The 24427-nt window shown below is 34.5% G+C and overlaps 1 protein-coding gene across 2 annotated transcripts in view; it reads left to right on the forward strand.

Annotated features, from left to right (window-relative positions):
- Window positions 1–23675, forward strand: part of LOC128988488 (remodeling and spacing factor 1-like) — a 45763-nt gene extending 22088 nt beyond the window's left edge. Inside the window, exons 7-21 of one of the 2 annotated variants that reach the window (XM_054409819.1) lie at window positions 353–406; window positions 2517–2647; window positions 3320–3480; window positions 5044–5240; window positions 5799–6110; window positions 7544–7693; window positions 9095–9318; window positions 10189–10328; window positions 11200–11311; window positions 11877–11994; window positions 13290–13397; window positions 14995–15082; window positions 15773–15793; window positions 16355–17423; window positions 18792–23675. In XM_054409819.1, coding sequence (XP_054265794.1) covers window positions 353–406; window positions 2517–2647; window positions 3320–3480; window positions 5044–5240; window positions 5799–6110; window positions 7544–7693; window positions 9095–9318; window positions 10189–10328; window positions 11200–11311; window positions 11877–11994; window positions 13290–13397; window positions 14995–15082; window positions 15773–15793; window positions 16355–17423; window positions 18792–19611 — 3705 coding nt within the window. In that variant the 3' untranslated portion in view covers window positions 19612–23675. The remainder of the gene's footprint in view (window positions 1–352; window positions 407–2516; window positions 2648–3319; window positions 3481–5043; window positions 5241–5798; window positions 6111–7543; window positions 7694–9094; window positions 9319–10188; window positions 10329–11199; window positions 11312–11876; window positions 11995–13289; window positions 13398–14994; window positions 15083–15772; window positions 15794–16354; window positions 17424–18791) is intronic. The other variant, XM_054409821.1, reaches the window with a different exon arrangement.
- Window positions 23676–24427: the final 752 nt, after the last annotated feature.

Genomic DNA, 24427 nt, shown 5'->3' on the forward strand with positions numbered 1-24427 from the left:
TAAGTTAATTCAATTTCTGTTTTACTTTCTTCTGTTATTTTGGGAAAATGTTTGAAAGATGTGAAACATAGATTGCAGCTTGTTAAGGTATCCTAAATGAATACGTTTAGGTTATATTAATCCGTAAACAGAATTTAGTAGTATAAATAAGAAATATTGATTGAACATTGATTATATACTCTATTTCAAAGAAATAGGCTTTCCCGTATTCTACCTCAGTCAGACATCAATGTTAAATTATTACAGTGGAAACATTTTTTATAGTAGGCTATAACAAATCTTATTAGCAAAGTTCTTACATTCCTCCCTTATTTTGAATTTTTTTTTATAAAATGCTGAAATTTTTTTTTAGGATGACAACGAAGAGGCAATCAAGGGAACTCCCAAAAAAAAGAAGAAAACTAAGGTAATTTTTTTATTGTTTTGTTGTATGTTGCTGTTTACTACTTGATATCTTTTACATTTTAAGCCGTAGCAACAGAAATTACCAAATGTCTATAAGATGGGATTTGCATGTATGTTGATTGTTGATATTCATAGCTAAAATTTGTACTAGGCTACATTTTTACTACGTTAGGTATTTAATTTGGAGTTCAGTGGCTTTAGCTCGGGGATCCATGGTTGAGTGAAAATTTAAAAACGTACGTTTTCAGGAAAAGCACTTTGCAAATTTTTTCCCCCTTTTTTCAAAACTGTTATTATTATTTTTATTTTATTAACATTTGAAGTTTCATAAAATGTCCATGGTAACGCAATATCTTTGGTATTTTTTTTTAAAAAGAGCATCTTTAGTGGAAAAACACAAAATCCTGTTACGACCATAACAGACGTTTAAATGAATATTAAAAATAGTTAATATTATTTTTATAACTATGTTTTGCTATAAACTAATTTACTTTTATGACCATTATACAATAAAAAGGTCACTGAGCTTTTGGTATATTTGGTCATTCTAGAAAAAAATAAAAAAACTCAAAAAATTGAAAAAAAAGCCAATAAAATCTTTTTAAGTTTGTATAACTCCGAAAAAACTTACCTGAGACCCGAAAAATCGTTATGTTTGTATAGAGGTGTGCTTCTTTTGTGTATAAAACATTGAAATATGACGATATTTTAATTTTTGAAATTTTTATGATAGAAATCATAAACGTGATGGTCAGGGACAAGCGGTACGGTCGTGAATTTTCTGAAATAATCTAAATCTTTCTAAACAATCCTTCAATTATACTGTTAGTTATAATAAAAATAAGGGTTTAAATTGAACTAAACTGTTCAAATTACAATTATATTAAAGTTATTGTCACGACCAAACACACTATAATCCATAAGGCTGGATTGGTCGTGAAAAAACCCGCGATGGTCGTGAAACTTTGGTCGTGAAATTACGTGTTATTTGGCTCTGTTCTGGCGGTAGCCCTGCACCTCATGTTTGAGGATACAAAGTGGACTTCTAGGTTAATCTAGCAATTGAAATATCGTATAAACAAAAATTAACACCATGTCTACTTCATCGAATGACTACGTACGGTCATGGTCACACCAAAATTACAATTACAAAAAACACAATCTTTCCTTTATTAATCTTGTAATTCCTCCTTTCAACTCGAAACGACCGGCACTTTAATCCTGACGTACACCCCGAACTAGTCTCTAAAACCAACTGACTCCATCGACGCCAGGCTTGCCACTGTCGTGCTCCAAAGTTGAAAATTTTTCCCAAATGGTCGTGACGCCAAATCGAGGGACAGACTTATTTTGTCATGGTAGTCAGTTTGCAATGACAATAAAATTATAATATGCTCCTTTTTTGTAAGTTTAATAACCATTGATGACATAAAAATATGGCTTTATATATTTCGGCATGAATAATTAGTCTCAAAACAGCTTGAAAGTTGGGAAATGTACCCTAGGGACACGTCATGGTCGTGAATTTCGAGACTTTAAAATTACGTAAAAAATGCCTAGAACCTATTTAAAACCAAATAAATGTGTGTAACATGTTGCCCCCGTCCCAAAAAATATTAAAACACATAATAATAAACTACAAATCCAGTATCTACGAAGTAAAAGGCCAGGGACATGAAAATGTTTTTAAATTTTCACTCGGTTATATTCATTCAGCAGAAAACAATTTTAAGTCAAGCTAAATAAACAAAAGTTTTTATTCTTTAAAACATACACTCTAAATGGTCTAAAATAACCATTGCTAAGCATGTGGTATTTATTGTACGTGACGGGAATAGGTGAATAGCAACAACTACTGTTGATTGCTGTAAGTAGAAAATGAATAGCAGACAGTAACTTAGTATTTAGTAAAAGTGCTTATGGACATAAAAGCAGTGAGACAATTTGAAAAGGATTAAGATTTAAATTTTCTCTTTGAGTCTTTCTTATAACCAGATCTTCAATTATTGTTGAATTTTAAAAGACGTTTGACTTTTCATTCTCAGCCATTAGTTTACTTATTTTTTTGATTTTTTTTAGCCTGCTTATTTATTTAAAAGTACATGTTCCAGAAAGAAAGTGATGACGATGTTCCTGAGGACGAACCCTTATCTGAGAGGAAGAAAAGGAGGAGGAAGAAGAGAAAGCATCCAGTAAAAGCATTTAATGAACGTGATCCCTGGAAATCTTCTTCTGGATCAAGGTGGGATGCAATCTGTTAGTTTTAGTTTAATATTGTTGTCATAACACATTTTTGGAAGATGAGTAGTGACAAAACCAACTCATAACGATATTTTTGAAGGTTGATGCCTGTAAAATATGTATTTTTGATTTCACAGCTACCATGATTTGTTCTGGTTCATCATTTCAGGATTTAGACATAAATTAGCATACATTCTTTTAGCTAGCCAATAGCAACATATTGTGCATACCACTCTTGAATATTGTTTAGCATAAAAAATATTTATATTTTCTTATGGAAAATATTTACGTTAATCGTAATGTCAAAATTACTTGCTTTGCTGCTGTGTTGAAGGAAATACTGTAGCAGGAAGAAGAGGAATTAATATAATTAAAAGAGAAAGGAATCTGAAAATAGTTTTTTTCAATTAGTGGTGGACTTAACTTAATATTTTGTTAAATATAACCTACTTTAATAATTTTACAAAGGGCACAAGGGTCTATACTCTAAACATTGCTAAAGACATTCCTTCCAACCCCAACCTTCCTGGGTTAGAAATACTGTCAGTTTCAGTTAAAAATTACAATTTTATGTTAAGGGAACAATTTTAATATTTGTTGTGCCAGGATGTCTCTCTCCCATCCAGGTAAGCCTCGCTACCAAAACCCTTAATTACTATTATGTATGTAACAGTTCTGCTGAAGAAGAAGAAGAAGACCATTTTGATGACATTGTGGAGGAGGATGAAGAGCTTCCTTTGCCAGTGAAGTCTGATCACGAATTTTCTCCTGAGTCGGATTTGGAAGCAGACGAAGAGTGGAAACCAGTTCGAAGGGCAAGAACAGCTCAGAAAGGTATTTATTTATGTTGAAATATTAATTTAAAATAGTTTTAGGTTGGAAGTGTTAGTTGACAATTTTTTATAGATATAACAAGTTTATACTGAGCTACTGTAGAAATATTGCGGTCATCTCCCACATACGTGAAGAATACTGATTATTTTTGAGATTTTTTAGAGTAATTGAAAATTTAATGGAGACACAGTCAAGACAAAAGACTCTGAGGGACATAAAATGATAAACTTTAAAAATCTCTTGTTCACTGAGTGTTTGAGGTGGTTCCATTAGTTGAAGAGAAAAACAATTTGATAGAGGTAGTTTTTTAATACAAAAAAAGTGCTCACAGAAAATTAGTTTTTTTTAGAAAGTTAGAACTACAGCTTAAGATGTGCTATGCCACATAACATAAAAGATAGCTAAAACCCTAGTCGTTTGTGGGATATCCTTTAACATTTTTTCATTGAAAAATATATGTACAAAACCTGATTGTGTGACAGTCTAAAAGAGAAAGTGATTGAATGAATGAAAATACTTATTTATTGAGGCGAACAATTAGGACCACATGGTCCTTTCTTACAGTTAACCTCATAAATCTAAATATAAACTATACAATGATTTTCTTAACAAACAATGATTTTAAATTCGAAACCAAATATAACTAAAAACTAAAATAATAGAATCGTAATCCCTAAACATCACATTCACTCTCTGCCACACCTAGGCCTAACGCACGCCATCCCGCCAATCCACGGTCATCCGATCAAGGTAGTATGCTTTCAGCGCCGCCGTCAGTCTGGAACGGGATTCTAAGTACCTGATGGAGTTGGGTAGGGAATTCCAAAGGCGGCATGCTGTTACTGTAAAAGATTTATTAAAAACAGTTGTTTTGTGGTGAGGAATTTGCAGAGTTGATGAGCCAGAGCGAGTATTTCTTGCACCTCTATCGTTCAAAAATCTAAAATTGTTCGTAAGATAGTTTGGAATTTTGAGATTGATTGGCGAATGAGTTAAATTAAGATTCGTAGGTATGTCTCCAACATCAGACAGTTTTAAAAGAGAAGAATGAATATAATACGGTGTGACGTGATCATCTCGTCGAAGATCATATACAAATCTAATATAATACAATAGTTTTGAGCTCGTTGCAATTTTGTTGCCAAAGCATCATTAACTACGGTATTACAGTAATTGAAGTGGGGAAACACTAGTGCCTTGATCAGTAAAAGTCTAATGTGAAATGGTATAAGTCTTTGCATCTTCTTCAGTGTGTGAATGGCGGCAAACACCCTTTTACAGGTGTTAACCACCGTGTCAGTCCAGTCTAGTGTATTGTGTATCGTCAAACCAAGACTTTTAACTTTGTCTTGGTATGGCAATACAGTACCGTTAACAGTAATGTTGGATAAAATGTTTTGGTCAAGTCTGTTGATTTGTCGTGCGTGGCCAATGATTGAGATAAGATAAGATAAGCATGGCCAATGTGCGTGATAAGATTGAGGGCAGACAAATTCTAAAGCGAACTAGCCTTGGCTTATGCATATTTTAAAGGCCAGTTTAGTTTAATATAATTTCTTGCAGTCAAAGAGCCAACTGAGGAGACGGAGGAGAGTTCTAAGGACTTGGATGACTTTGCATGTGAGAAGTGTGGCAAAAAGGATCACCCTGAGTGGATATTGTTGTGTGACACTTGTAACCTCGGCTGGCATGCGTCCTGTCTACGGCCTTCACTCATGTTGGTGCCAGAAGGAGACTGGCACTGCCCTCCCTGTCAACATGTAAGTAGGCCGATGTTACGAAGGATGGGTAATTTTCTTTGTCGGTAATTTTGTCCTAAATATCCATTTGCAATGGTACAGACTATTTGTTCTGTAGTTAAGTTGTGGACTGCAATGCAACAAGTATAGTAGAAATAGAAACATTAAAACTTTTTACCATCCCTTACTTTTGAGACCAATTATAATTGGAGATGTCGTTTAGTCTCTTTAACAAATCTTGACCACCTCAGTCAACTTTCTTACCCCTATATCTGATATCACTTCTTTTCACCACCTTGCTTCAGTTCCATGTCGCCACTCAATATTTATCTCAGTTGGCACTCTCCTATTCAATACCACCTGATTTTACAACTATTTCACCTATTATCTCTGTACGGTCGTACAATTTTATGATTTTTTTTTTACATAACATCTAAATATTTAATTAATATTACTGGTATCTGTGTTTGAAATACTTAAGATTCTGAAAACACATCACACATTTAATTATTCTAAATTTTAAAATTCAAAACCACTTTTTAAAGATAAATTATTTTCTAATCCGATGGTATTCCACAGGCAACGTTGGTGAAGAAGTTGCAAGAAACATTGAGAATCTATGACAAGGATACCAAGCGGAGGGAGAACGAGGAGTTGAGACGGAAGCGGCTGGCGTACGTGGGCATCAGCCTGGACAACGTGTTACCTGGTAACGCTCACCCACCCAAGGAGAAGCCCAGTGGTAGTGAGAGTTCCGAGAGCTCAGCGTCTCGGTCTGATTCGGAGTCAGAGTACTCAGATGAGCCTGTTTACCAGCTGCGACAGCGGCGCTCAGGCACCACCAGCTACCGCTTCAACGAGTACGACGAACTCATCAACTCTGCAATACGGGTCAGTGTAGTATTTGTAAATTGTATAGTTACTTCTCGCCGTGTATGAAGTATATCAAGTGTAGATTAATTTGTTTGTCAGTAGTATTGTGAGGTCAAAGTAGATTTAACACATATTGAGTGCGGGCCAGTCACCCAGGACCGGCCGCCGAACTCGCTCCCAGGCCAGCCCGGTCACCTGTGCCCGGCCAGGTCGCTCTTAAATGAATCACTCTGTGTGGCGCAACCTGTGGAAAGGACCGGAGTTATTACGTGTGCGTTGCTAGCATTACATAACCTATACTGTGTGTGTTTTCCCGAGACCGGTAAATTCCCACTTGCACAATTTATTGATTTAGGACATTTATCGACCTATTTCTTTTGTGTTTTTGTTTCTTATACGTCACAAAAATATATTTTATGGTTATTTTAGTTTATGTGCCTTTTAATATGGATGAACTCCCCAATACCAAATTGTTATCAGGAGTTCCATGATTCACTGTTAATGAAATAAACACAGGTTGGGAGGGAGGAAGGGGTTGTATTTATATAATTGTTAATATTAGTGATAGTGCCATCCAACATTTTTAGTGTGAAAAACAGTGTTTGTGAGACCAAAAATTGAGTATTTCCATCATGATGCCCACAAACGAAATTGCGTGGGCCGACCCGGTCACCAGTGACTGGCGATTTTGGACGCCATTTTTATTGGGAAAAACTGCTCAACACTATTTCCAACCTAGATGCTCACATCTGGTAATAGAAATTAAGATTTTATATTAAAAAAATTTTCAGGCCCTTGGGAAGGACCCACTGATATATTTACCTCATTCAATGTGTTAAATAAAAAAATTAAGTATATAAAATAAATAAAAATATAAATAAATATAAAAAAATTGTATATACCTGCATTTCCAGTTGATAACCAAGAGTTTGCGGGTAAAAATTGGAGCACATTAAATAGTTGATATCACCCCACTTTTCAGGATTCTCTATGGAGAAAATTTGTTTGATTAGGGGGATGTCTAGGCAACAGTTTTCTTAAATTCTGAATGTTGGAAAAACTTTGTTGCAACATGTTAGCTCGAATTGAAGCAGATCGTTTGGCATTCATTAGATGAATCACGTTTATCAGTTAAAACTGATGCAGGTGAACCTTGACGCAAATAGAGATATTTAAAATTAGTTTCTAACGTGTTTAAACAACTCTAAGATGTAGGCCTAACTAGAATTACTCGAATTTAAGCATAACGTTTCCTCGGCGTTATGTATCATACTATGTGGCTCATTGAGCCGCACGGGTTCTCTAGTGTAGATTAATTAATACTCATGGAAAGCTGGTTCCCATTTCTACCCTTCAAAAAGCTACAGAGTCTTCATGATTGCAGGCAAACACTGTATATTATGTCTTCTATTAAGATCAATACATTTGAAATCAATTGTATTTTGACGCAGGAGGAGGTGGAGGGTAGTGGTGGTGTTTTACCAGCTCCTGTTGCTACAACTGACGCAGTGTTGCCGAAGGACGGAGAAGGAACGCCACAGACCAATCAGAGTAGCGCTGAAATCAATGGCGAGGAGGTTAAGGCAAATGCTACAACCGATGTAAGTTTATGAACTAATTTAGTATCTTGGAGTTTGGCCTCTAGGGTGCAGAGCAATTATTTTAGGATTATCATGGTTGCGCTTAAAATGAAATCTATTAACTTGTGATGGTATGCTCTTTATTTTATTCTTGGTATTGAAATTTTGAGCTTCTGTATAGCCACAGTAATCTCTTTGATCAGCTGTTAAAACGTTTATTCTTTATTGTCTTATATGTTTTTATAAAAAAAGTTTAAATAATTACTTTTACATTGTTCCTCCAAGGGATTATATTTTATTTCAGACGAATGTCATTCCTTTAGCAAAAATTAAACAGAAACCAAACTGCATTTAGTTGGCCGTTGTTTGTAGTTTGTAGTGTTGACTCTATGTGGTTTAAAGATTTACTAGCTGCTGTACCCGTACTTCGCAACGGGAAAAAATCAGTTTCATAATCATTGAAATAGATTTTGAATAAATAAGCCATCATAAAGTTTAAGATTAAAATAAACCTGTGTAATATATATATATATATTTTTTTTTTGGATCAGCTGTCTGAAATTGTGAAATAGGCATTTGACAGTTCTGGTTGTTTACATTTAAATGTCAAAGCAAAGGTAAACATTGTGAATTTTCTCATGCTTCCATGGAGACCAATTTTTAATATTTAATTTCTGACAACAGCTGGAGTTTCATAACAATGTTTGTTTCCCATGTTAATCTTATGGAGAAATACGAAACTTTAAAGGGCCCCAGGGCCTCATTCTCTAATTATTTCCCTAAAAAGAAAAGTTCCCTGCACAACTTCACGTTACGCTCTTTCAAATGACACCAAAAACATGCCAATCGGTTCAGTAGTTTCGGAGGAGTAATTGTCACAAAAAAACCTAACATATAGGCCTAGATTGTTATTATTTTTCTTCAGTGGTTAGTTAAATGTAAGTTTCAAGGCATTTCGGAATCTTGATTTATGCATCATCTTGGTGGGGAAAATAGATCATTACAAAGTGGATAGCAACAGGAAACTCAATAGCTGAGAAAAATTAATATTTAGGGCGCAGTGAGAATTTAAAGACACTAGCTGGCGTACTGTCCTTGGTTCTGATCAAGTTAAGATGACAAAGTGGTTCGATCCTTTCTCTTTTATTGCGATTTGTTTTTTTCTTCTTATTTACGGTTTAAATTTGGACTGATATCTTAACATTTATTGTTTCCATAATTATTGTGTTATCCAGCGCCATCTGGTTGTGTTCTAAACATGTAATTTACCACGTTCTTTCTCCACTTAAATACACGGTTAGATTCCATAAATTGTAACTTCTATTTTGCTTATCAATGATGGAAAATGTCCTCAACAATCTTTCAACATGTACTCACAGTAAAAATGATCTTCCCCAGACTACTATGTTACTGATTTTACAGATTAAAGAAAAAGAGGAGAAACCAAAAAAGAAAAGAGAGGAAAGTGATGAGGAGTCGTCTGATGATGATGACAGCAAGAATGAAGATGATGAAGACGAATTTCCAAGAGTGGTGCCCAAAAGAACAACTCTGTCCCGGCCGGGCCGCAAGAAACACCGCAAACTCAATAGTCTGGACGATCCTAGTGATGATGATGACGACGACGAGGACTTCAAAGGCTCCAGGTAGGAATTGGAATTTTTCATTTTACTTGATAAAGTTAACTTGTTACTTGGAATTTAAACAAGTATCACTTAATGCACAGTAACATTGAAATGTTACTTTTTAATATTCAGCTGATACTTTTCAACCATTAAAGTAAACATAAACATTTTTTTGTTTTCTTGCTTAAAAATTGCTATTTAGAAATTTTGACAGTTCAGAGATTCAGTTAATGTACAATCAGCTAGTTGGTGCAAGAATGTAATTACAGTGCAACCTCGATGGAACGACCTCGATTCCAAATGGACCAAAAGTAGAATTTGTTATTTTGATTAATTTGTTAGAGGTTAGGTGAGCTGAAAATTAGCTAAATCAAGATTCACAGACTATTTTGTTTACATTTAACCTTGTTAAATCACGTGAAATCGTATACAGTATTCTACACACAAAGTAAGTAAAGTTAAAAGCTAACTTTACAACCAGTCAATAAATTGAAATTTCTGGGTACCAAAAGTAGATATGGCAACACCTGTTTTTCTTAATCCCCACTCAAGGTGTAATATAAACTTTCCGCGGGCACTGATTATACTTGTCTACTCATATACTGATCATAGTATTGTTGAATGCAACTGAATAAAGCCACAAGGGTGGACTTTGTTGCAGCAAAGGACACAGCTAGAGAAGAGTTTCTGTTAAATACCAAATATTTGAAGGGTGATTGCTGTTAAAGGCCTGAAAGATCATCTACAATAGATCAATCAATTATTTTAATATAGATGAGAATTCCATCCATATATTCATAGATCAACTAAAAGCACTTCAAGTGGTAGATTAACACTACGTTTCTTACTAGTTAAAATTTGTTTAAAGTTAATTTTAATCGCTGTCTACAGTTCGGAAGAGGAAGAAGAAGAAGATGAGGATGATGACAGTGATGAGTCTGGTGGCGGAAGACGAAAGTCTAGGAGAGGTAACATGGAGCCTGTCAGACGATCCTCAAGAGCACGGAAATCCCGCTTTGACAAGGAATTCAGTAAGTTGATGGTGGCTTTAAATAATAAACATAACGTTAGCAAAAGATGATATTTTTGTAGAATATACAAAATACTCCCTAATTATGTTCATAATAACTTTTAATACACACCAGTCTAGGCTCCAATTAACAGACAATAAGTGTACTGTTCTTAGTCATTGTAAATGAGTCTCTCCCTTTTAACTCCTATTCATTTGATTAGATCCTATCTTTTTCGTGTTCTATGGTTTCGTCCTTCACCCAATCAGTTTTGCCAACCCTCATAAAATGACGTCACTAATCATCATATCCACAGACCAAGTGACGTACATATGCGACAGACATCCCTGTAGACCACTGCAGAAAATTCAGGGCTTTCAAATAGACCGTTACGATGACACAAGCTTTTTAATTACATTGGACACCGACGCATATATGAGATGTCAGTCTATTTTAATGTGACGAGCTGTTGCGACAGCCTGTGGGTAGAAAACGGCCGTCGCATAAGTGCGTCGCTGGTCCATATGAATAAAAAATGTAATATTGCAGTAGCGAACGTGTAAAAAAAATTACATTTAGATTCAATATTTGGGTCTCAATTTTCTGGGATTTAGATTAGACTATTTGTATTGTCTAGGCCTATATAGGTACATTCAAAATAACAACTTGTAACTTAAGTTTCACATGTAATTCTAGGCATTTCTCTTGTCTAACCTACGCTGATCCACATTTCCACATTTACCTACAAAAATCTGTGTTTTTTATTAAATTGTTTGATTTACAGTTAGTTGTGAGTTCAATTTAATTTTAGGGGAAAAAATAACAGATGATGTATTTTGTTGTTGATTTAGTAATCAATTGATTAAAATAGCTCATTAAATTTTTTTTGCAGTTAACGATGACAGTGAAGAGAGTGATGCTCCGAGAAGCAAGAAAAGTAAGAAGCTATGGAGTGACTCTGGAAGTGAATCAGACGACTCGACCTGGGGTAGACGGAAGAAAAAGTAAATATATTTTTTAACAAGATAAACCTAAACGACTCTCTTCATAAGTTTCTCCCAATTTGACACCCACCTTCCAAAGGTTGCTGTGGTTTGAAATATCCTTTTCTTACATTAAACTCACAATTAATTGTGCTTTAAAAAGTGTAAAAATGTAGACATTAAGTTTTTCTGATATGAAATGAAAATTTTAACAGTTGTGTCATCAACAGCACTGAAAAATATTTCTCTAACAGTTGCCCAAGATGTTTAGTTAGAGATTGCAGATTTCCAACTTTCTTCTGACGTTGTTTAATGACCGAGACATTTGCCAGACTCACAATAAAAGCTTTAGATCACTTCTAACTTGAAGTGTTAATTTAGGATTTTACCCATTATAATAGGCCTAACCAAAAAGTGAAGTAAGTACTTTTTAGTAGTTTTGATGCCACCCAACAGTTTATCGGTAGTTAATTGGTTGTAAGTCTGCAACAAATTAATTTAAAACGATTCACCAGTTCAAGCCCATTTCTTTTTTCAAAAATGTATTAAAGCTATTTCACTACAATCGTGATATGGTGTTTTCCAGGAAAGGTTTTAATTCATCGCGAGGGAGAAAATTCCAAAAAAGTAAAAAATTTACAATTGAGGATGAGTTGTCTGATATAGAATCTTCCAAAACGCCAAAAAAGAAACGCCAGAGAAAAGTAAGTATTCATCACAGATAACTGTTTTTGTTTTGAATGTGCAGTACAATATTTTAATGTCCTTTCTAACAAAACAAATAAGACTTATCTGAAGGAATATTTGATTTCACTACAGTTGAATATAACAGTTGATTTTTTGAGGCTGCTGTAACGGATATACCTCCCTTTGAAGTTAGAATATGTCTTCCCAAACAAATATTTTCTTTTCAAATAAAATCATATTACACTGACGAAATCACGGAAGTGTTTAGCTACAAAAGATCCACCAATACGATTTTAATACTATTTAAAGGTTCTTCCAAAGGAAGAGATACCATATTACATACTAATAATAACTCCGATATACACAGTATAGTAGTATAGTAACTCCGACGTACAGTATAGGATATATTTTAATCATTGAATGATCAACCAAATTTCGCAACTAACGCAATTAATATCATTATTGTTTTTACACTTATTACTCTTTAAACAATACTAAATGCTCAAAATATGTATATATTTCACCCAATTTATCACAGTTAGATGAATTAACGTAAGCCTTGAAAGTAACCGTTGATTTCGACGGGTTTCACCTAGCACTATATAAAAGGCTATATATTATACTAGCTGTAGGCCTACCTGCGGGCTTTACCCCGTTTAACTTCACAAGTGAGCTCGTTCGCATGGCTCAATCACATCCTGGTTGAAGTTTGTTCGCTACGCTCACTCACCATTAGGTTGTAGCTCGTTCGCTCCGCTCACTTGCCTTCAAGTTAGCTCGTTCGCTACGCTAACTCGCTTCCAGGTTGAAGTTCGTTCGCTACGCTCACTCACCTTTTGGTTGCAAATTGGCTATAGTCATAAATAAAAAAAAAAAAATAATAGTGCTGCACCCTGTTGGTAATCCTTGTAACTTTAATTCTATTGAACATCATAGAACAGAACCAACTTGTTTAATTGAAACAGCTGTTAAGAAATTCCTTTTAAATATGAAAAATCATAAGGTTAACAGGGAAACTCCAGAGCCACTGGGGCGGAGCCCGAAAGCCCGATCAGAATAAAAACTACTTAGTTTTCCTATTTAATGCCCAAAGAATCGGTGTACCGAATTTCAGCCTCCTAGGTAAATGGGAAGTGGGAGAATTAGTGATGAGTGAGTGAGTGAGTCAGTCAGTGAGGGCTTTGCCTTTTATATATATAGAAGATTATACTTTAAATATCTTAAAACGTCCAATATCAAGCCCTAGAAGTGAAGTTGTTGATCCTAGATTGTACATTACTAATAGTTATAGTAAAAATCTGTTTATTCACAGATAAAATATGGAGGATTAGATGACTTGGCAGTTGAGGAATTACCTTCCAGAAGAACTCGTGGGAAAAAAATTAACTACGTAGAAGTTTTAGGAACGGATTCTGATGAGGTAGGTATCCAAAATGAAATCCTACATTGACATTTTTGAGTTGTACCAAGATCTAAATTTCACCTTAGTTTTATGACTTGTTTTTTTCTTAACCTTATTATTTGCATAAGTTAATGTTATCAGTTTGGAAAACGTTCAGTCAATTGTAAAAAGCAACCAACATATTGAAATGTAGAAACAGTTTACAATGCATAAAATAGATTTGTTCTTCTTAAAAGTGTAAAAAAGTACTATTGATGGCATTAGTAACTGAACACCCTGTGAATTTTTCTTAGTTGTGAAGAGAGTATAGATTAGGTCTAAAAATTTTGTAACTTAAACAAAATGGAAAAGTGTTTGCCTGGTTGATTTACTTGGTTTATACAAGTGATCCATCTTTTGGTTCATAATGGAGTGGCCTCTAGATCATCTGAATAAACTAATATAGGTTTAAACTAGCAGAGTACCCATCCTTTGTACGGGATTGGCATATATGTATAAAATGCTTATTGCATTTATACTCAAGCATTGCGTTTACAATAGGAGAGGACACCGTTTGATAACATTTCCTTCTTTAAATTTACAGTTTACTATAGTATTACACATCTACCATAGCCATAATGTTCTACCACTTCAGCTAAACCATTAGAGAAAGATAAATTATTAAAGATTCGCAAAATATCACAAATTATTCATGAAATTTGAAATTAAAGACATAAACATAACTGTAAACAATCCAACTTTGACAGTTCTCATTGCGTATCACGGTTTTTTGTTGCTGTTGGTTCAAATTAGCTGTTTTCATAAATAAAAAAATAATAGTGCTGCACTCTGTTGATAAATCTTAATAACTTTTAATGCTTTTGCATATCATAGAACCAACTGTTTCAGTTGAAACAGCTGATTAAATTCTTTAATTCCTTTTGAATATGAATACTCATAAGGTTAACATGGGAAACTACAGAGCCACTGGGGCGGAGCCCGAAAGGATTTTTGAGAAAAGAATATGCCTATATGTTAATCGGGAATAAGAGCTATCATCATGCCAAATTTCAGCCGAATCCGTCCAGTAGTTAATGCGTAATTGAACTTCAAACAAACAAACACACAAACTTTCACATTTATAATATTAGTAAGATTACCTGTTTTCTGTCAAAATAATCAGTTTGGTAGTATGATGACTATAGTTCGGCCGCTTAGAAAACGACCTAAATGCTAATGCTAAACCAATGCTGGAGGAGGTCACTTTCTAAGCGGCCGACCTATACATCATGCTTTTTTTCATGCTTTTTTTAAATAGCACATCTTCAGGTCCTTTGTTTATATTTTTGACGAACTCCACATGAGGGATTAGCAAGACATTCTGGACCTGAAGATGTGCTATTTTTAAAAAGCATGAAACAGCTGTAGTCAAACTACCAAACTGATCGTTTTGACAGAAAACAGGTAATTTAAACCTATATTACTTTTGGTTCACTTCTGCTTACCGTCTTAACCTACGCTCAGTTTTGGTGTCAGTTTGAAAGAGTGATAATTCAGTTAGGTAGCAGTCAATTTCCAGAACCCAAGCATACTGAATATCTGTTACTTAATTTTAAATTGTTTTTGTTTTGAACAGGATATTCAGAAGACCAAGAGTTTTAAGAAAGCTGTTATTGAGGATGATGATGAGTTTGATGCTGAAAAAGAAAAACAAGAAACTTCAGGTAAATGTTTGCTAAGTGATGATATTGTGTTGTAACATAACATGTTGTAACTCCTAATGTCCCGTCAGTACACTATTTTTTGTTATTTAACAGCAGTACACTATTTTTTTTAATTGAAAACCACATGTTAGTTGATGTAGGTTTGTCAAAAACATAAATGTATTCTACTCTGCATTTATCTAATAATTTACTGAGTGATCAACTTGTGTTTTTTTTCATAGAATTTTGCTTTTAGTTTACAAAATATATTAGTTTTCTATCCTTAATCGTTTATGTAGTACCATTGAGTAGTATACCAAGTCTTAACAATCTTGACTGTGTTGGTTTCTTTTTCAACATTTTTAATGAGATTTCAGGATTTCTTCCTTTCTATTTGTACATACATAACCTGTTCAATGTAAATTATTCAGTACACAAAGAATAGGATACGCTTCTCTCCATGCACAGCTTTAAAAAATTTAAAAATTTAATAAAAGATTTACTAAGCTTAACAATTTAAAAAAATCTAAACTATTATGCATACCGTTTTCTGTGATACTTTAAAATTATAGAACGTTTGCCTGGCTTGGATAAAGTAGCCTAAAACAGTTAATTAATAATTACTGTTGTTGTAACTTGTGTTGGATGTAATTTGTTTGTACTAAAATTCTTATTCTGACTTAGTAGTTTTATTCAACTTTTTGTTGTTAGCTGGCAGAAGAAAAAGATTTGGTAAGTTTAGAAAAGTAAAGTTAAAAAAAAAACCATACAAACTGACAGTTAGGCTAACCGATTAGCGGTCCTTCCAAAAAGTTATAATTATTGTTAAACTATTTAATTCCTTTTCTAAATAAATATCATTGTTTTAAACTTTCACATTTCTATTAGATTCATTTGAGATGTTTTGAACAAAACTCATTGCCTGTAACAATTTATTTTTAATGTAAAACTAGCCGACCCGTGCAAACTGCCCTTGACCATCTGCTAAAATTCCGCTCATCGTTTGGTTAAGTGCATTTTGTTAATAGAATCACAGTGTCAAAGGCTTTTTATTTGAAATATGTAGCTTGCAATTTTTTGTTTTAATGTGATTTTAGTTTGACTGTCAATTTAGTTTTTGTCATTGTAAATTAAGTAATTGGTTCCTGTCCTGATCATTTTTTTCCTCTTTCAACTTTGACATGGTCACACTTATGGATAAAGGATGATAGGTAACAGTTCAAATTATTACAATTTTACCTTTTAGGCATCATATTAATATTAATTTGAAGATAATTTGTTAATAATTTTTAGGTGAAGAAGAAGAGTCAGCAAATGAAGAAAAGAGTTCAGAAGAAGACAATGATGAATCAGAAGAGGATGACAAGGAACTTAAAAACCAAGATAAAATCATTCAAAATAAAGAGAGTGAGAACCACCTGAAAACAGACGAAAAGGAGGTGGCAAAACCACTGAATATACCTTCAAATAATGTGTCGCCTCCCAAAGTAACTGCTCCTAAAGTAACTCCTCCTAAAGTTGCTCCTGCGAAAGCGGTAAATAAAGGTAAACCACCTGGCAGGAGGGGAAGACCTCCTAAAGCCATGATAGCTCCTCCTCCTGAACGTCTCATCTCTGAGGATGAGCAATACAAAGCTGTAGTGAGCAAAGTTGCAACAATCGGACACAACATGAGTGACATCAGCGTAGCCAAAGCCGTCAATGTCAGCGATTACCCTCAGAAGTTTTCGGAAACAAAAGACTTTATGGAACCACCTCAACCTGTAACTCCCATCAAGATTCCAAATAGTTCTTTTGATCCTAAATTGGTGAAACGTAATCCTCCCATAAAAATACGTTCTGGAGTTCCAGTAAATGCGGGAGTAAAGAGTCCCACGTTAGGAAGTCCTACAAGTGATATGTCGATGTTCTCGGTTAAATCTCCAAACTCTGGATCTCTGTCTTCCCCCCCAGATGGTTCTCAGCTTCAAATGCAACGAAATATAATGCCTTTGAATTCCACAACTGCGAGGAAATCCATTAATGTTCCACTCACAAATGTGAAGACTGAAGTTCGAGGTGACGAGGAAGATTTAGACGATGAAGATCTAATGGATGAGATTGAAGAGGAAGAAGAGGAGGAAGATGAAGATGACTCGGAGGATGATGTTTTAGAAGAAGGTGAAATACCTAAGAAAGTGGCAAGGCGAATGGCTCGAATGGAAGAGAAACTGGAGAAGAGGAAGATGGCAAAGCAGATGGAGAAGTTAAAATCTGTACAGACAGGAGCAGTGACGATACAGTCAGTCAGTCCAGGAGCTGCTCAGCCTGCCACGGACCAGAAGCCCACCCCTACAACACAACCTACGCAACCTCTGTTAAGGTAAATTCAGTACAGATTTGTTACGATCAGCATAGAATAAAATAAACAAATATTTTGTCATTTCTTAAATGTGTTAGGTTACCATGAAGGTACAGCTCGTGATATCTAAGCTGGCACTTGGCCGATCGCTACTAGTATCTAGTTCAAAAACATTATGTCCCGTCATGCGGGTTGCATCAACTGTCCTCACGACCCATATGAAGGCGCTCAAGTCCATAATACAGGGGGGTCAACCCCATAAGGCAGCAGAAATGTTTGCAGTCCGGTCTTTTCCCTACCTCCACCCTTCTCCCGCCTACACTGCCCGAGTTGTACTAAGAATATGAGAATACAAACTTTTCAGCTATTTTGCAGAGGGGGATGGGTGGATTCAAATGTTTTTGCAAAAATTCAGTTAGACTCACCTCTAAAAAACAGTAAACTGGTATTTTGGTACTCAAATTTTTTTAGAAACCTAAATTAAAGCCAACCGGTATAACATAAAAATTCTATTCAATTCATGGGGGAATAAGTATCCTTATATGAAAAAGCCTGCAGAAAGTTAGAAATATCCGCAATACAGGACCGCGTTGTTGCGTTTCCTCTGCAAAGGCGTTCTTATTTAATTAATTATTTGCATGTAAATACTGCTTTAATTGTTTTCTAATTTTTTGTTGTAACATTGCAAATGAAAAGAAGTTTTGTTAAGTGTAAGCAGTGTGAGACATGTTTTACTACTAACATAGCCAAAACAAGTCACTCAAAAATCATTCTAAAAATAACACAAGTCTGAAAAATTGTAACTTGATACTAAACTAGTAAGACTGGTGTTTTAGACTGATAAATTTGGTATTTGTTTAGGCCTGAAGCTATGTATACCTTGTAGTTTGTAGGTCTGATTCTATCCTCTCATTTTATCAATGTAAACCAATTTAAAGTTTCAGTATAATTCTTTGAATGTTTTTATTTGTTTACACCAAAACATCTTTATTTGTAAAATCAATATTATAAAATAGGTAACATGCTTAACAATATGATTCTGCTGGCAAAATTTATGAAATAGGCAAGTATATCAGCTCACTGACATTTCCATCAATACAGGTTCTTCTAATGTATGATTGAAAATAAATATTTTTTCACCAAAAATTCATATGTTTGAATAGGCTTAATACCACGTCAACAAAAATTTGCATTGTGTGGTAAATTTTAATAATTGTAACTCCATTGACAAGTATGACTAGAAAAATTCTGTATTACTTCGAATCGAGTTGCATCGATTCAAGTTGAAAATCTTTTGAATCGACTCGTTGATGATGAATGTGTAAAATCTTATTAGTAACAAACCGACTTGCAATAATAACTTATTTTCAACAATCCAATGTATTTCAGAGTGGTGTCTCCCCTGAAGCTGATGGCTAACCCTCCTGGACCACTCCAGTCAACTTTTATGAACCCTGGATTGGGTCCCAGAATGCCAATAGGATCACCACCTCCCTCCGCTCGAATGCCTATGGGGATGAGGCCACCACAGCCTAGTAATATGCCTACTGGTGGGGAGGTGGCCTCGAGGAAGGGTCGTGGGAGAGGGAAGAAAGGAGAGAAGGAGGAGATGATGGTGCCTTCAGGAGGAAGCGTCATCCGAGGAATGCTTCAGCAGCCCCAGTCCTACCCTCCGTCTCACTACCAACAGCAGTACCCACCAAGGATACCATACAATCCCCAACAGAGGATGCCCAGGCCTCCCTTCCACCCGGGTCACCCGCACCCAATGGACCCGTCACCCTCTGGTGGGGGTCCCATCAATGTAAAACAAGAACCTGGAGCCCACCCGGTCAGCAGTCCCATGCACATACCGAACAAACCACCGTCGTCTGCACCACCACAGCCGTATCATCCGCAGCACAGGTTCGACACCAGGCCGCCAGGTTACCCTCCTCGACCACAGTACGGCAGCTATCCTCCCCCGCCTGTGTCCAGTAGCGGGTACGGACATTACGGCAGCTATCCCCCACCACCTCCTGCGAGAGAAGACTATGTCGCTCCTCCACAGCCGCAACCACAGTACAATGAACAGTTCAGCGAACAACCGACTCCCCCTCCTACCACCCCTCAGACTAGTAAACCCTACAATGAGGAGGAAGGCAGTGGAGAGTTCGGTGGCCTCGTCTCGTACTTCTCCAGCCAGCGAGAGGAGGACATCGACACATAGTTTAAGTGGCACCGGCCCTTTAGAGGGCATCAGACTGACTACAGTTAATATAAAATAAGACGCAACTTATTTCTAAAATATATTTTTTTGAATCAAAATTCATTTTCCTAGTTAAGTTAATTTTTTCCTTCAAATTGCTTGTAAATAACTATCGATAGTCTTGGTCAGTATTTAACCATTTGGTAGGACTCTACAGCTTAAAGCGTCCATCTATTGTAATTTATATTTGTGAACACTGGGTGCTCGACCAGTTTTTATTCTGGGAAGTTGATCTATGTATTATGTGATGATAATTAAATATTTATGGTAGACTTAGTGTTAGGTGTTTTGTATTATGTTTTGTATAGAGATCACATGTACATAGATGTATATAGATACTTGTAGGTAATATATAAATTTTCAGTGAATGCTTTATTGTAAAACTAAAATAAAAATATTTATAGGTAAAAAGCTGTAGGTGTAAACCTGTTTTGTTTTTTATCACTATATGTTTGCTTATTTTATTTTCTTGTTTAAATTTTTGTATGATTATTGATTATTTATATTTTTGATTTTGTTATATTTGTATATAAACTTTGATTTTAAATGTTTTTTTATATTACAAATGCATGACGGAATAAAAAATAAACAATCTATGTTGTTTAAAATAATAATATTGCCAGATTTTTATCAAAATTAAATGTATGTTCTGATTTAATATAACACTCATAATTTTGGGTCTAATTTAGTAAAATTCATATTAGAATCAGAAAACTGCTAAAAGAAGATTACACAATAATAATAAAGTTTAAATAATCAAACTATTCTCAATCTTTTCCTTTAAGTGGTGAAAAAAACTTTTTCTTCCCACCTGTACTTTTTTACTGTCTGACAAACCCCTTTGACTCATCAGAGTCATTTATTTACTGATAAATCTGTGATTAATTAATAAATTACATTCATATGTTAAATTTAAAAAGTAAAAACCAAATGAAAGAAAGTTAAGCTAATATCTTCAGGCAAAAGTTCTTGAGGTTATGTATTTTCAGGTTGGTGCTAACAGACTTACTCTTTAAAATCTCTTAGCCATGTCATGTGCAACACGAAAATTAGTCCATACAAACTTAGCATTTTTCACCACTCAGTACAGAAAGTAGCTGTTTTCGATGACTGCCGATACTAAACAATACAATTCTTTCCTGAGCTCTTATTATAGCGAGAGAAAAACTATCATCTTATTTTCCCTTGCTTCTCAACCAGTCATCTGTTTTTGCTCTATGCACACTAGTGTTTCTTTACAATCTATATTTATGAGTAGTTTTTACTGTTTGACGATATAAATGTAAACAGAAATAGGCGTAAACTGGTATTGTGTTTTGATGAAAAGTATAGTTTGTTACTTGTACCGAAAGTGATTTTCCAGCACTTGATCCTATTATTCTTGTCCTCGGATCACCTCGCATGTGAAATTTGGTGTTCCTGTGTTCGATTTTGCCTCAAAGTGGCTCCAGGCATGCACCATTCGCCAAGCACCGAACAACGACTCGCCGAATCGCGAGTAGTGTGGATAGGTGTTTGTCTATTTGGCAAGCAGCAAACATTCGTGCTCGTGTTTTCCCATTCATTATCGATATTTTTGCACACAACAAAGTGAACGAATATTTTTGCTATTCCCGAAACAACAGTCTACTCGTTAATTGATGTATAGCAAGAAATCTAGATTGCCGAACGTCAAATATTTGGTGCCTTGCGAATGGCGCATGTCTGGAGCCGGTTTAACAATTAAAACTTGAGAACCCACCAGAAAATGTCACATTCGGTACTTAGGTTTTGTCAAACTGAAAGCAAACATAAGGAGCTGAGGTCATAGGATCAAGTAAAACCTACTTTCTGTCACATAAATGTGCAGACTTAAAATTACACATATTTTAGAAAATTAACCACATTATTCACTGTGTTGTAAAGTATTATCTACTGTGTAATTTAGTTTAAATTGATAACCCGTAAATTTGAAGCAAAGTCCAGAGTTATTAAAACATCACTTAATTTAAGACTGTATTAAAAAAATAGCAAGCTAGTTTGTTCATAGAAACTTGCCATCACTGCCGCAGTTTGGTAAATAGTTAAATCTACTCTAATTTAAATAATGTGTACATTGACAAATATGTTACAGATAAACAAATGCAAGTACTTGGGTGGCTCTGAAAATGTTAAAATACTGTCTGTGGTTTTATGATCTGACGGTAGCCAATGTTATAGTGATTAATGTGAATGTTGCTAGTTTTATTATAACAAATGTGCTAGTTATTGGTAATTATTTAAACCTCACGTTTAGTGCTACAAATTGACTTATACTATACTAAATTTTCAAATTGAGCATCTAATTTTCAACAATTCTTTACAAGATGATGGTTTACTTAACTAAAACTGGTTATTAGCTATACATTTTTGTTTTCTAGTATCAGGTTGACTTTATAGAAACGTAACCAGTGTTTGGACCATACTTTTAAATAAACCCGCAAATTCCACAGACTATTTAGTATTTATACAAGGTTGACACACAGGGATGGTTGCCTTTAATGAGATGAGTGGGACTTTGGCGTTGTCCTGTAATCCAGCTACTTGGAGGTTACGAATTGTGGATATTTATTCCCTGGTGTGGATTAACGTCCACACTAGTGAGTACTGACTATCCACAGTAATATCCTGATAATTAGACCAATTCGTAAATTACTAGGCAAAAATGTGGTTCAGATTCCACTATAAACTGTAGAGATGACATTTGCTATAAGGGCTATTAATTAACAGTCCTGTCTAAGTAACATGTCGGGCTTAGTCAGTAACAAGACTACAAGATCGCGCCACTCATCTCCATTCATACTTGGGTACCTTCATACAGTCGCCACTTCAATTAAAAGTAAAGTATTAAAGTGAAGTGTGGAATGGATGTGATGATAGCTTTGTTGCTGAACAAAATCACCTGATTCTTTAACTCCCTATTGTCCATTACAGCTGCAGCTGGGTCCAGTTTAGAACCATAAAAAACTTCTGACTTTTTTCAGGATCATTAGTAGGCAAGCACTATAACCACTCAGCTATCTAGCTAGTAATAAAAATAGAAACATAAATAAACTAAGTTTGATTAGAATAAACCATAAATATCAGTTTGCTACAGCACAGAGTACATTCAGCGCAGAGCATATTTTGTGCAAGAACCAAAAATCTTTTTCCACAGAATATGTTTGGTTCAGTGTGCTTAAAAATTGAGATATTTAACCACATTTTGTTGTCACCAAATTGCCATTTCATTAGTTCAATACAATCCTTAATTTGGCTTTTAACTTTTTTTTTTGCAAGCTTGATTGTAAAGCTGTGTTATATCATAGATAAAAACATACTCCATTAATATAGGCTAATTATTGTGTTTGTATAATTTGACTGTATAATAACCCTATTCAAACACAAGCAATTTTGTTCAATTTTGCTCCATCCATCTACTTCATGTAATTTGACATCAGTTATAAACTGCAGTTCCAAGTTTTATCAAAAGTTTTTTTAATTTTCTATTATTATTTTTTTTAGTTGTTTATATTTTAGTTAAAATTAATGAGATCTGCATTTATAGGTACTAATTAGTTAAAAAACAGTTTCCTGAATGAATGTTATTGTTTAATTAGGTTGAATATGTAGGGTTAGTACAAATGTTAATTATTGTTGAACTATTTTTAAAAAAATCTTAGAACTGGGTGTTTTTATAATTTGTAATATTATCTAAAGCTTGGTTTAAACTAAAGACAAAACTAGTTCAAAACTCATCTTTAGCCTTACCGGAATACTTTTCTTAACCACTCAACTTTTTAATAATTTCTGTTTTATATTTTTTCAACTATATAACTTAATTAGGAATTAATGTAAATAAGTGTTGTGATAAAGTCTATTGTTCAATGTTAGTGTTCTATTTATTTTCTAAATGCAATACTATTTTACTTAAAATGTCCATATACATAATAAGTCTGTATAGCCAAATCTTTTTTCACTTAATCGCTATATTTTGTTATTGTAAAAAGGTACATTGGATATCTGATTGCTTTAATCACTTGTGTATTAAATTTGTTTATATTCAAATAGAAAAAGATAGTTGTCATTTTTACCCATTCTGTTTACCAATTATATTAAAATTAATAATTAAATATCAAGTTCATATATGCAGTCATAACGAGTCTCTGGCATTGTTTATTTAGGGGAATGGCCAATAGTAGTAAATAAATTAAACATTTTATACCAATCTCATAATTATTACTGTTAATTTACATTACATACTGTGAAAAAAGTTAACTTTCAAAAATGTAACCCAAGCCAAAATGTGTTGTTTATTTTCTGGTAAAGCAGGACCAATCAATCCTAACATCAACCTATGAAGGACTAGGGATGTCCTAATACAAGTTTGCAACACATGTTTTACACTATAGTTTACAACAATCAAAAAACTGTTTTGATGTTTTCAACGAATTATTTGTTATACCGGTACTGTGTTTTCAACAGTCAGTTCAGTGTCAACTGTTTAGACATTATTGTCTTCCACAAGAAATCAGGAAATGTCAAAATGTGTTGTAAACATGATTTGTTTTAAATCGCATCGACATCAGAGTTTGCAACATTTTATTAAAGTCATAAACATTTAGTTGTAAACACAGCTTTACCCATTAACTAGACCAATATGTGGCCAGATGTACCAATATCATACATTGACCCCTTTCTGCTTTAGGACTATTCTCTTTTGCGTCCTCTTCCGGCTATGAACCAAGGGTATAGGGTAGGGGGTTAAATTTATTAAAAT

Source organism: Macrosteles quadrilineatus, unplaced genomic scaffold, assembly GCF_028750875.1.
Source record: "Macrosteles quadrilineatus isolate MER2022 unplaced genomic scaffold, UCM_ALF_1.0 Scaffold_3__2_contigs__length_128488019, whole genome shotgun sequence".
NCBI lineage: Eukaryota > Metazoa > Arthropoda > Insecta > Hemiptera > Cicadellidae > Macrosteles > Macrosteles quadrilineatus.